The sequence below is a fragment of the Eublepharis macularius genome, chromosome 8, assembly GCF_028583425.1.
Source record: "Eublepharis macularius isolate TG4126 chromosome 8, MPM_Emac_v1.0, whole genome shotgun sequence".
Taxonomy (NCBI): Eukaryota; Metazoa; Chordata; class Lepidosauria; order Squamata; family Eublepharidae; genus Eublepharis; species Eublepharis macularius.
This window is the reverse complement of record NC_072797.1, coordinates 76,681,719-76,695,447: the sequence shown is the minus strand read 5'-3', so window position 1 is coordinate 76,695,447 and position 13,729 is coordinate 76,681,719. Positions and strand designations below refer to the sequence as shown.

The 13,729-nt window shown below is 39.5% G+C and overlaps 2 protein-coding genes across 2 annotated transcripts in view; one reads left to right on the top strand and one right to left on the bottom strand.

The window, feature by feature from the left end:
- Positions 1 to 13,729, top strand: part of PPIC (peptidylprolyl isomerase C) — a 45,863-nt gene that overhangs the window by 22,862 nt on the left and 9,272 nt on the right. The gene's annotated exons all lie outside the window — the stretch shown is intronic.
- The window catches only part of SNX24 (sorting nexin 24), a 106,698-nt gene continuing 98,695 nt past the window's right edge, over positions 5,727 to 13,729 (bottom strand). Inside the window, exons 4-7 of the mRNA XM_054986496.1 lie at positions 13,512 to 13,606; positions 12,045 to 12,077; positions 9,694 to 9,758; positions 5,727 to 6,566 (exon numbers count right to left, since the gene is read on the bottom strand). Coding sequence (XP_054842471.1) covers positions 6,496 to 6,566; positions 9,694 to 9,758; positions 12,045 to 12,077; positions 13,512 to 13,606 — 264 coding nt within the window. The 3' untranslated portion in view covers positions 5,727 to 6,495. The remainder of the gene's footprint in view (positions 6,567 to 9,693; positions 9,759 to 12,044; positions 12,078 to 13,511; positions 13,607 to 13,729) is intronic.

Below are 13,729 nucleotides of genomic sequence, written 5' to 3'. Positions count from 1 at the left end.
CAGCATGACTGGGGTGGGGGGAGGATGGATGCTATAAAAGGTCTCTACAGACCACCTTGGACCCCGAGAGGCAGCAGTACAGCAGGTGACAATAGGCCAACCACACCTGCTGCCCTCTCCCATGTCACTGCTGCCTTTCCGGTTATGGTCCAGAGCAGCCCCTTGTGTGGTGAACCAGTCCTTCCTTTAAAGTCACATTGTGTAGCTTTCCTCCTTACAGATTTCTAACAGTACAAAAGGAAGAAATAGTCTCTGCTTGACAATTGTCATACAGCATTTACTTCTTTCTCAAGATAAAAAATGTTTGGAATATTATTTCTAGTGAATTTGTATATGGATAGTCTTCATGAGCTCCTCGGCCCCCTCCCCACATAAATGTTAAAGTTATGCTTTTTCTGTATGGTAAGAAGAGGACTGAGTTTCAATTTGTTGAAATGCAACAGTGCAAAAGATGAACGTTATTGCTACTGCTGTATTACTATTTAAAAGAGAAACTTGCTTATCCAGTGTTCTAAATATATAGTTTATGTAGATGTTAAAACTTCTGCTATAGTAAAAATTTTAGTCTTCTAAAAATGTTCGGTTTCCTAAAAATCCTGGATGTAATGCATCAGAATCCCTAGATTAATTGATGAAACATATTTGGAGATTTTCTTCCTGCTGCATCTGCAATCTGATAGTTTCCTGACATGTTTGCAAAAGTAGAGTCTTGAGCGATGTTCTAGAGATTATTATTGGTTGTATATGTTCTCAGAACAGAGTATAACCATAAGACCATGTGTGGTATTGAAGGCTGCTTATATTTTCCAGCATAGTTTTACATTAGGGTCATACCTAAAGCATTTGTATTTAAAGAAACGTACATAGAAATCTCAAGCAGATATGCTTTTAGGTTGTGGGCAGTATGGAAACATAATCTTTCACTTCAAATTGATAATAGTCAAGTAAGTTTTGTAACTGAAAAATATACTTTGACCATTTGCAGGATACTGCATGTTGCAAGATTCCTAGACACACATTTTACAATGTTGTATAATTAAATTTATTCTTTAGTGCCAACAGAGTCCTAACATTCATAGGAAGGGCAGGATACAAATCGAATAAATAAATACATAAACAAACTGTTTAAGTCTCAGATCAAGAATAAGAGTGAATGCTGGAGTGTACAAGTGAATCAGTTGTCAATGGTAATACTGGCGATATGTGGTATCAAAACGAAGACTTACTTGATTCCTAACAATGGGCTGGATTAGATAACATAGTCCACCCAAGGAGAGTTATGGATCCAAAAGGTTTAAGATTGGTATTATTTTCTGGTAAAATCTGCCAGATTTGCAGTGCAGTCCTATAAAGAGTTACTCCAGTCTAAGACCCTTTTCGCACTTACGGTTTAAACCGCCATTTATGAGCATTCACCCCGATCGCAGTGGCTTCAGCATTGCACCTGTTCATTTTACACTGTCCACTGCAATTTCGATTTGGTGTCTGTGCTTCATTTCAAAACCTTGGTGCAATTTTGGGCTTTTGGGGCCTTGCAATTCACGTCACACTTTTTAAAAAAAAATTCAGCATGCGTAGTAACGTTGCAGTGTTGGAACCCTTCCCTCCTTTTTGCTGATTGGGCTGTCCCCTGCCCACCGGAGAGACAATTGGTGGCAGAGTTCTGGGGGAAAACATGTACCACTCTCATTTTTTTAAATCAAGTCAGGAAAGGGTTAAAATGCTGCCGATTAATCTCCTCCCAGGAAGCAGAGGCTTGTTTCCAAAGGGCTGTGCAAAATGCTTGGGTTTTTTCCCCCTCTTTGGCAAAGTCTGAAACATGCCTGGGAGGGAGGGAAAAGCAGCCATTTAATCCTTTCCTGGCTTTTAAAGCCAGGAAGAAAGTGCAGGAACATTACAATGTTGCAACCCATTCTTGTCTTTAAAAAAAAAAAAGAATATGTGTGCATACCCTAAGGGAGGAAGGAGAAAGCAGCTATTTAACACTTTCCTTGATTTTAAAGCTAGCAGGGAATTAGCAGCAAGCTTAGGAATCATTCCTGGCTTTTGAAAAAAAATAAAACAGCATGCATACCGGGAGGAAGGAAACCAACGAAGAAGCAGCCTTATGACCCTCAGCTCGCTTTACTAAAAAAAATGGTGGACAAGGAGTTCAGAGAGCTAAGGAGGGTGGGAGTGGTTAATTCTGCACAAACCAATCAGCTCCCAGGGAAAAGGAGAGGGGGGGGGGAGAGAAGCAAAAAGGAGGCAAAAGTGTTCACATTAGCAAAATGCGGGCCAGCTGCCAGTCGGCAGCGAACTTAAAAAAACATCGGGGTATGTCCGCAGGGGGAAAAATCGGGGATACAGCGGACAAAAAGCGGGACTGCATCCCATGACTGCTTTTAAGTGTGAAAACCTTGCAAACATGGGATGTGGAACAGGTACAAACGCGCTCTAAAAACCGAGTGCGAAATGTACCTAAGTTCAATGAACTCAGTGGTTTTAAGCTTATCTCAGGATGGTAGTTTCTGTATCAGAGACATCCTTTTGTCATAATTGTATGGATATTTTCAGATAGATATCTCTATCTGAAATTGATAGGGTCCATTTGTAAGTTCACTCCTTAACCTTCCCAGTTGATTAAATCTGCTTGAGATAAGATCAGAGTTACCTTGGCTAGGATTATAAATATTACTACATTGATTGAGGGGGAATTCCCCAAACCTCTTTAAGAGGCCATTTGAAGACTTTTACTAGATGGCTTCTTTGCCAAGGGTGATTTGGTTAGTTACAGGTCAATATCAATTTTTTCTTTTTTAGGGCAAGGTAATTAAGTGGGTTAGGGCAGAGTAACTCCAGGCATATTTAAAGACAACAGGAGCTACAGATGTAACACTCATGTAATTTGGGCTTTATTTGCCTGGTAGGAAACAGAGTTTCTGTTGGTAGTGCAGAATCAGCTGCCAGGCCCCAAATTTCCCTAGGACTATGAAAGCTTGTTTCATATCTGTATCTATATCACAGCATTAATCGTTACTTACTAGGTATTGTTTAAGAAATAGCTACAGGTGGTTGCAAAAAGTGCCAAGAGTGCCTTGTCAGTTCATCTGATCAAAACTATGCTCCCTTCCAGACTTGAACCAATCTGTCCACAATGATAAATGCTACCATAACATCAACATGACCTGGATTAAAACGTGGAAACTCCAACTAACTAGTATAAAATGTGGCTGCTCATTTATTAGTGGAACAACTTCACTGTTCATCGATCTGGTCATTGATCTGCCTCCGTGTTTAGTTCAAGCTGGTGGCTATTGCCTTTAAAGTTCATCACGTGGAGCCCACATGGCTGAAGGACCCTCTTTTGGTATTAATCATGAGCCTTCTCAGGGCTGATCATCAACTTCGATCCAGACTAGACATTTCCATGGGCACAGGGCTTTTTTTTTCAAGATTGAACTTTTCATACCTTCCCCATGCCAACAATGAAGGATTGTTAGAGAATGACAAGGAGAGATGTCAACATAACTTGACATCACTTGTTATGAAGAAAAAACTTGGTATATTTTATGGAGCTTCTTAATGAATAGAAGGTGTATTGTCAAAGGCTTTCATGGCCGGAAAACGATGGTTGTTGTGGATTTTCCGGGCTGTATAGCTGTGGTCTTGGCATTGTAGTTCCTGACGTTTCGCCAGCAGCTGCGACTGGCATCTTCGGAGGTGTAGCACCAAAAGACAGAGATCTCTCAGTGTCACAGTCCAACACCTCTTGAAAGTAATCACGTGCCTACTGGCCCCATCCCCTGATCCTGTTTCCTCCCCTCGCGCAGCCCAAGGCATCCAGCTCTTTAGCTTTGGTCAAAGAGCAACACGTTTCTTGCAAACAGCAAGAAAAGTGTTCCTTTCAAACACCCCCGTTTTTCAGCTGATGGGAAGGGGATTCTCCTATCAGCTGAAAAAAAGCTGCCGGCCTTGAAAGCAGCAATACTGCTTTCAAATGCCCGCTTGCTTTTTTCAGCTGAGGGGAGGGGGAGGAGGAACCCTCCCCTCCCCCTCCCCTCAACTGAAACAAGCAGTGGGGTATTTGAAAGCAGCAACACTTTTCTTGCCTCGCAAGAAAAGTGCTGCTGCTTTCAAAGCTGGCAGTTTTTTTCAGATGACAGGAGGGTGATTCCCCTCCCATCAGCTGGAAAAAGCTGTTTTAAAATGCCAGCAGGTTTCTCAGCTGTGCAGAGATGGAGGAGGGACCCCTCCTCCCCTCACCTGAAAAAAACAGTGGGGCATTTGAAAGCAGCAACACTTTTGTTCTGTGTGTTTCTCCCTCATTTCCTTCTTGAGAGTTCCACCACCTCTTTTCCTAGAAAAAAGCCCTGAACGGGCATAAGCATTTCTGTCCACAGAACATGATTTTCCCACCCCCACTTAACAGTAATGCCCCAGAACAAATTGGGGTTCCCTTTCCCCGGAACAGGATTTTGAAGGACATTTGGGGATGCGGTGGGAGGTGAGAGGCAGGAAGGGAGGTCTAGGGAGCGTGGTAGGATGTGTAGGAAATGGTTGGTCTGCCATAACCTCAACAGTACTGTCCTTTTTTATGAAGGGCCTTTTGCTGATTTTTGTGTCATGTTGTGAAGCATGTAGTATTTGATACTGAAGAAGTGAGCTCATGAAAGCTCCATACCCCACCTACCCTACCACAGATTTTGTTAGTCTTATAGGTGCTATGAGACTCTTGCTCTTTTCTACTGCTACAGGCAGACTAACATGGCTTGATCTATTTGATACTGATTTGGAACATTGTCCTGGGCAAAAAATGACTATGTATTTTAATTGTGCTTTTTACAAATTGTTGTTTTAAAATACTGTTAACTTTTTGTGCTTCCTTTGTTTTATTTTAAACTTCTGTGGCCCTTTTAGGGGAGGTAATAAATCTTTAAATAAATAGACTGTATCTCATAACTTTGTTTTGCTAACAGCAAAAGGCTCCACCTTTAATAGAATGAAGTCATAGGTTTCTACTCTGTATTTAGAGGAAACAACTCTCTTTGCCCTCTGTGGAAGTTCCTTCAATTAACTATTTTATAGAGCAATCATAAGAAAGTTAATACTCTTCAACATCCATTGAAGTCAATAATGTTAGAAGGGTGTAACTATGCTTAGGATTGCCCTGTTAGGATTTAAGTGAAAATAATTAATGAGAATATATCTATTCCCAAATATTAGTGAATTCTGTAGACATCGGAGCAGAGCTAGATGGAAGTCTGAAATATGTTGTCATATTCTTATCAACACTGACTTAATGGTAATGAATAAGACAAAGTGAAATATTATGAAGGAAGGGAATGGGGTTGTCACTTACCTCCGTCACTTAATTTACTTACTCAGAAGAGCACAGAGAACACACAAGTGTGTTCTGAAGTGGCTGAGATGGTAGCTTTCCAGACAATTTTACGAACTTTAAACTGTAGTTTAGTTATCTATAATGCCAGCCACCTTCTAGCCTGATTTTAGCTTGCACTATAAAATGAAAAAGCATAGCTAGGCTCTAATCCATTGCTGTCTCAAGTAATCCAAGGAAATTCACATGAAAATAAAACGTTAATGGTTTGATCCTGTGCTACAAAGAATCACAGAACAGCACTGATGTGAAAAAGAGTTCAGCCAAGAGAGGTTGCTATTTGAATAATCACTTCTCAGACTCAAAATTAATACAAGTAAAACGCTAACACATGCCGTATTTTATTTAGCACTGTTTATTTTGGAGTCCAACATCTTGCAAAATACACATGTATAATGTTCATTTTATACAGCTGAGCTCTGAATATTTATTATCTGATTATTTTTATTAATCATGTTTGTTCTTGTTTCAGTTACAGAAAAGGGTAGGCTAATTAATACAAGAAGGTTATGCTAAACAAGCATAGTGTACTGTCTGGAAGCCCAAGGATTGTGGCCCGGGTCCTGAAGTAAATTAAAGCTACATTGAAGCCAAACTTCAAGCATATAAATGTTTCCTTACCTATCTAAAATAATACCATCATGAAATAATGACTTCAGAAATACTGATACAATATTTCAAGTTTATATTTCATTTCTAGTTTTGGCAGCTGTTTTCTTAATGCTTGCATTTTTCAGCCTAACACGTACTATAATGTCCTCTGTATCTACTGCCAGCAGTGGATACCATACTGACAAGCATTCCAAGACAAAAGGCTTAGTGTGGTCATTTATTACAAACTGTCAAACGTGATACAAGTTCTTGATGCAATTCTGTGTACAAACCCTTTAAGGTTTCAGTATTTAGAGTTAGGTAAATAGATTGAACAGACTAGTGTTTTCTCAATTCATAATTCTTTTCACAGCAGCAATATTAATAACAATGATTTCAATGTTTAAAAGAGACAATGTTTCCATAATTAAGCTTTACCTGGCAGTTGTCATGTCCATGATTTTAAGATAACTATACTTGTCATCTTACTGGAATTAGGTTATTGTCCATAAAAACCCACTTTTCTACCTGGGCTGTAGGTGAGGATAATATAATCCACGGAGTACACCTTCAATAACTACATTTGGAAAGTCATCTGGAAAAAAAGAAAGGGAAAAGAAAAACTGCTTTCTTAGGTTTGTCAATACAATATAAATGTTTTTGTAGAACTTAACAAGGCAGAGCCCAATGTTATTTAGGATATTGCACCACCACCATGTTTATCCATGCTCAGGACTGTGCTATTAGTAATGCTGTTTCAGCACTAAACTCACTTTAGTGTAGCGTTGGGCATTGCTTGAATGCACTGCCAGATTTGTAGCTTATTGATTTAAAGGGATGTTCTAATACTTAATGCTGCTAGGCTCCAGCTCTTTATCTGAATCTTTTCTCGCAAGGAAGATGGATTACACTGGCAATTCAATTTCTAACAAAATCTCAATATACTTGAAAGAATTCCAAGATTTCTACTGGGAATACTTCACAGCAGTTTTTCCATTGTAGTTTACAGCACCATTTAGTGCAGGTTGACTGGAAGAAGCGCATACCATCACATATGCTTCCCTGGAACAGCAAGACAACAGTGTGTCTCATTCATGTAAAAAAGGACAAGTTCCTTTCAGAAAGTTGGATCTAACAGGGCAATGTTCCTAAAAACAGAGATGCTACTACTATTAATCACATCATGAAAACTAAATTAAACTACACCTTCAGGAAGACTAAAATAAATGCATTTATTGTATTCCCCCTCACCTCGTAGGTTAAAATTTTCTCCTATCCTGTGTTAATGCTGTAGAGACAGACATGCAGTGTAAATAAAGTTCTTTAAAAATCAAAATAAGCCATCTATTTAGCAAGTATCAGATTGGATTCAGCCAGCTTTTTTGTTCAATCTTGCCAAATTCTCCTCATCGCTACTCTTCCCCATGGCTTTTAGCCAGCTGACTTGAAGCCAGCTGGGTGACCTTGAGTCAGTTATAGCTTCTAGGAGCTCTCTCAGCCCCACCCACCTCACAGGGTGTTTTGTTGTGGGGATAACAACAACATACTTTGTAAACCGCTCTGAGTGGGTGTTAAGTTGTCCTGAAGCGTGGTATATAAATGGAATGTTATTATTAGGGGTGTGCAGCAAAAAAAAAAAACACGTTTTCTGCTTCGGGAAACAAAGTGGGACAAAAATTCGTAAATAAGAGATTTCCGAAGCAGCAAACCGCTTCGGGAATCACTTATTTAACCCACTTTGGTGTGCTCTGTAAAGATTCGGAGCACACCGACAAACTTCCCTGCAGCGGCACGGAAAGGAGCATCTTAACCCCACCGGCTTGACTCTGCTGCCTAGTGGAGAACTCACCGCCAAGCAGCTGATTTGGGGGTTAAAAGCCCCTTTCTGTGGTGCTGTGCAGTGGCATGGAAAGGGGCATTTAAACCCCTTGACATTCGGGGTTTCTGAAATATTCCTGGCATGCTGGGGCCAATTTGGAAATCCCAAATCTTTGCGAATCGGGGCCAATTCGGATATTTTTCCCGAATTGGAAACCTGAATTGCACACTCCTAGTTATTATTGTTATTATTATTTTATCCATAAAGCTCTCATGATTCCCCAATGGAGCTCTTTAGTGGTTTAAGAGGGACCCCTACTTCTTTTTCCATCAGTGGAAAATCTGGTTAGATGCAACTCATTAATCCAGTGTTACTATTCTATTCAGTGGTACTCCTGACTATTCCAAAAGTAATGTTTTTTTAAAAACATTGCAATCCAAGCCTTTAATTCCAACAAGGACCACTCCTGCTACCTTCCACCCTCGGTTGTAGACAGCAAAAAGCATTTCACTAATCCTGTGAAGGCCAAGTGCTTCACCTTAAGGACCAGAACATCCCATTTTCTGATATCACTGCCAGAGTAAATGGGAATAACTTCCTTGGGGTGTTCTTCTGAAGAGCTTCAGTAGAGGCAGAAGCTCCCCTGGAACCTTCCTTCTATTCTTCGGCTGATTGAAGCAGCGAACAAAGCACAGGTGAAGCATCTGTCTGTCCTCACTGAAGCTATCTGGGAGTGGAAACCCAGCCTACCTTCCTCATGTCATCTGCTGCTCCCAAAGGCTAGACAAAAATCATGCTGTGGACCTGATGCTGCTTGTGGATCGTCAGTTGGCTATTTTTTCTAATGATGCCTGCCTGAATGAAGCCAAACTAAGGGAACAATCCTAAGCAGGTTTACTTAGAATCCTAATCAGGGCTATTCAATGGGGTCTGTTTCAAGGAAAGGGGTTTTAGGATTGCATTGTGAGTAAACTAAGTTTTCAAAATATTCAGAGGTATAATTTGAAACATCAATCAAAATGTACAGAGATGGAAATGCCCTCACCCCATCCCATTCTCTTATGCAATCAAAATGTGCCTGGGTGCCAGGAACATTTTAGGGGTCTGCAGTAGGAGGAAGAATGAGCAAAAATCATACCCTTTTGCTAGTGAGAAAACATTAGTGTACTGAATACTAATGTTTTGAAACAAATGCAGGACAGTGAATGCATGAAGAACCACGTATTTTTTTTTATTCTTCATTCATTCTTGGACCATTCAAGATACAATCTTTTGACCAGTGTATATAGTAAAAAGACAGACATGAAGCCCAGTTCTCAAATCAGCTTCCATATTGTTCAGTAAAATGGCAGTGAGAATTCCATTCAATTTTCCCCGTGCAATGGTAACTGCCCACAACGCTGCAGTGAATGGTAAAGCCCATGCAAGCCAACTATTTTATGTGAACGTTACGGACTTATCAAGATCTGCAACTGTATCTAAATAGCCATTGTCCATTTTACACAATAACAACTACGGACAATGGTTCCAACTGAGAAGATGTACAAGTGTTTGTTTTTTTGCCCATCTTTTGTAAATACATATAAAATCTTAGCACCAAATGCTAAAACACCCCACATATCACCAGAAATTCACACATCAAAAGAGCTTTATACTGATGCAGTGTAGCTGTAATATAGCATTAGAGTATCATGGTACTTAAATTAGTCTTTGTGGTTTTTATTTCAAGCAGTGTTGTTCTTTTTCCATATTTCCAGCTATGATTTTAAATAATTCTGAAGTAACAACTCCTGATTTATTGGCAAATTATTAGAATTTGGGCTCAGCGTGTATTAACAACGTGGTTTGTGTGGTGCAGGGTCAGATCAGTAAAGAGCTGTTAACAGATGACAGGTTTGATTACCATTGGCTGTAGGCAAGACATATGGATCCCTTAGGAACAGCAGCACAGGCTGGTGGGACAGTTTGCTAGAAAGGTCAAGAACAGGAATGTCAGCATCAAGGGGTAGTAAAATGTACATGCTACAAAATAGCTCCAATAAAGAGAGATGCAATAGATGCAATGGTTAGGTGGTATGTTTGTTTATCTAAGGAAAATTCCATTTTCAAAGAACAAGGAATTTATTTCAAGGAATAGATTAGATTAGCATATTTACTCAGAAGCCAGTAAGAGTGAGTTCAATGATACAAGTGTTCTAGGAGTGTAACCATACACGGACATGATTCTCAAATGGCTGGCTCTGGAATAATCCCATTGTAAAATAAGCAGTTCAGGATGGGAGTTGTCAGCGAGCAATAATGTGTTTTTATGTTAAAACTTTAGCATTAATTAGTTTCAGCTGCTTTGCTGCCTTTGGGTACTTTGGTCAGTTTTTAACATATGATTGTATTTTAATCTTTTTTTAATTTTTCAAATATTTTCTCCAGCTGTTACACAAAAGATAAATAAGCAGCAGTAAAACTACTTGGCCATTTTCCTGTAGTGCAGAGAACATAAAACTGATTTAAATACTTAACTCCAGTAATAGTTCTATTGGTTTCTAAGCATCTAGAAGTAGATAAAATTATGTATGTATGTATGTATGTATGTATGTACATACGTACATATGTATGTGCATTGTTTATTGTCTGTCTTTCTCACTGAGACTTAAGGTGGATCACACAGTGTAATTCAATAGAATCAACAGCTGGGACATTGAATAAACAATGAAACAGGGTATTGATTACAAAATAATTTGAAAACAAGCAGAAATCTGATACAGGGCTGAAACAGTGTTGAAACAAAACATAAGCAATTTGACATAACATAATAAATAACAGTAACAGACAGTGCACAATAATATAGTCTACAGTCCCTATACCTTTATTGATACATCTTTTCAACCATTTCCTTATGATGCTCTATTACCTGTGTAAAAAAGCTCTTCTGAATCATTTCGTTTTGCATTGTTTGTGGAAACAGGAGAGTGGGAGCTTATCTATAAGGTAGAGGCTACCAGAGAGAATGTGTGTACAGCCATTTGCAAGGTGGCACCTGCAGAAGACCCTGTCCAGATTAGCAAGGCTGCTGTGGCACAGATCCCATAGATATGATGGACCAAGGCTGTGAAGAGCTTTGTAATGTGATAGCCAAAACCTAGAACTGAGTCTCATAACTGATGGGCAGCCAATGGAGTGACTGCAGAAAGGGAGTGTAATATGCATGCTCTGCCTAGCTCCCAATGATAATCGAGCTGGGGCATCAATGCTATAATGTTTCTAATGCAGGCAGAAGAGATTTTCATCAATTGCTACTTTGGACCTCCACAGTAAAATAAATTGGGTTAAGATGATAGCTTTCATCAGGATTCTTTTGGGGATACAGTACAAGTTTTCTGAGTGAAAGCTTCTTAGAGGCAAATACAGGCCTTACGAGCTATCAATGTAACCTTTTACATATATGAACCTTAACATAATGAAAAATATTTACTTGTGTAATAAATGGGAATATATTATATAAAGTTATTAAATTAAATTATCAAATAATTTATTTAAAAAATAAATGGGATTTATCTACATTGCCTTGCTCCAGCAGCTACATGTATGTCAGAAAAGCATCTGCTGAGGGGTGTGTGCGTGTGTGTGTGCGCGCGCGCGCATGTGTCTTCCTTAACAAAACGCCATGTCTCCTGGTTTGTTGCATAAAGCAGCAGGACTTGGACTAAATCCTCTCCCTTGCATTAGTGGAACAAGCCCTGAAGCTGACCTTGTGTTGTTTTTAGGAGAAAAATTTCACCCTAGTTCCCCCGTCTTCCTGCAGCCTTCCCTGTGTTCCAGGTTGACAATCTGTTCAGAAGGAACCCCCAACCTTCAGCTGAGGCTAGGGTTGCTGGGTCCCTCCTGGCAACTGGCAAGAGGTCAGGGGGGCTCTCTGGCAATAACATTCTGTGGCCTGCAACATGCTGACTTCACTCTCTGTGCACCTGATAGCAACATCAGCATGTAGCTGGGGATATTTGGTATTTGGGCTAAACTCTATGGTTTAAGTAGAGTTTTGATTACACAATGTACTAATTCACTTCTGTGCACAGGGGGAATGATTTTAACACATCACCAAATTGATAAAGAGTGATACTTAAAGCAATATATTATATATAAAACATACACACAATTTATTTTGCGAGGAAGATTGTTTAAAATAAAACATGACTTTTAAAACATTCTCAGTGTTATTACAGTGATCTCATTTTGTATATTTACAAATGTATTTCTTACCTTGATTCTTCAGATTCTAGCTCTTCAAATGAACTAAAATGTAATGATATATGTAAATAGGTTATATGGATTATTTTAAATTAATGATTACATTATCAAGAAATATTTCATATTGCAAGAAACGTGCAATATTAACACATTGTCTTGACATTAATGCTTCACTATAGCCAGCTGCTTATCATTTTTACAAAGAACTGCATTCTAATAGCATTGACTGCAAGAGTTTGACAGTCGAGAATCTTTCTGACATCTGGTCTGTTTCTCAAATTGATATGATCGATGATTCAATCTCTTCACTTTTTTGTATACTTTCATATGATCCAGAAACACACTCAGATATGCATAAGGATCTCTGGCAGAGGCAATGGTTCCCATTCAGATCAATACACCCAAAGATACACTCTGTCCATAATAAATATGGGGAAGACGTGCCTGTGTACTCATCTTCCATGCTTGGGAAAAAGGCTAAATCAGGGCAATTTGGAAAAATACACGTGGCTTCACATTCTCTTATTTGCTGCCACAGGCAATGGGATTTCCAGATGCATGCGTAGAGCTTTTCAAAACATCATGCATAAAATAGATACTGGATTCTGTAAGGCTTTTTTAAAAAAACGATGCATTCAATTACAACTGCAAATGCTACGGGAATAACCTTAATTCAGTAATGTGGGAAATCACAGCAAAATCTAGCAGATTTCCCCCCCCCCCACCTTTGCAGCCATCCTTGTGATTAAGAGTGCAGCTACTAGGAGAGTCCTAGCAGCAACACCGTCAGTTCCAATGAACGTTACAAAAGGGAGACCGACAAGGATTTGTAAGGAGGAGTATCGCAAGCCTTCTCCTACTAGTCTCTGATTCCACTCCTCTTTCTCAAAGTCCATTTGACCCCTCCGTACTTTCAACTTCCATGCTCTTTCCCCTGATCACCCTCACTCATGTTTCTGTTTTCCCTCCCTTGCCTACCTTGCCTAGTTTTCCTCTCTGCACTCCCCCCTCCCAAATCACCCATTCCAGTTTCCTTGCCCAATTCTGGCCCCACTTGGCTCTCTTCCTCTCTCCCTTATATTTCCCATGGTTTCTATCTATATCTCCTCATCCCACTCAAGCTCCCCCCTCCCCACATTTACCTCCTTCCTTTGTTGGGTCATATTTTGTATTGCCATAGTGATCTAAAATGCCAGCCAAAGTCAGCTCCCTTGGTATCTGCATATTTGTAGGCGTTGCTGTTTCATTTTGGAGGTGTTTAGCGTGGGGCACCTCAAGCTTGAAAAAAATACATACCATAGCCCAGGGGCCCCATTGTGTGTTTTTGATCCATTTGTTGGGACCATACTTAGGACTTAAATATGTATTTATGTGAATTAGCAGTTACTATTTTCAGACAGTGGAGTACTGATTCAGCTGCTAGTGACTTGACCTAGCTATAACTCACTGCCTTTTGAGATTTTTAGTTAGAAATCTTACCCACAACTTTCTGCTTTGGGGAGAGAAGGAAAATGACGAACATTGAGGAAGTCAAGAAGAATTTTGGGAAGCTCTTCATTTTCTAAAATAACACTCTATAACAAAGAAAAATTGGATCAAGATTAATTGTGATAAGATGCATTTAGGAAACAAAGTTCATTGTGATATAATCTTTTATGAGCCAGAGACCACTTCATCAGATGCATTAAGTGAATCTC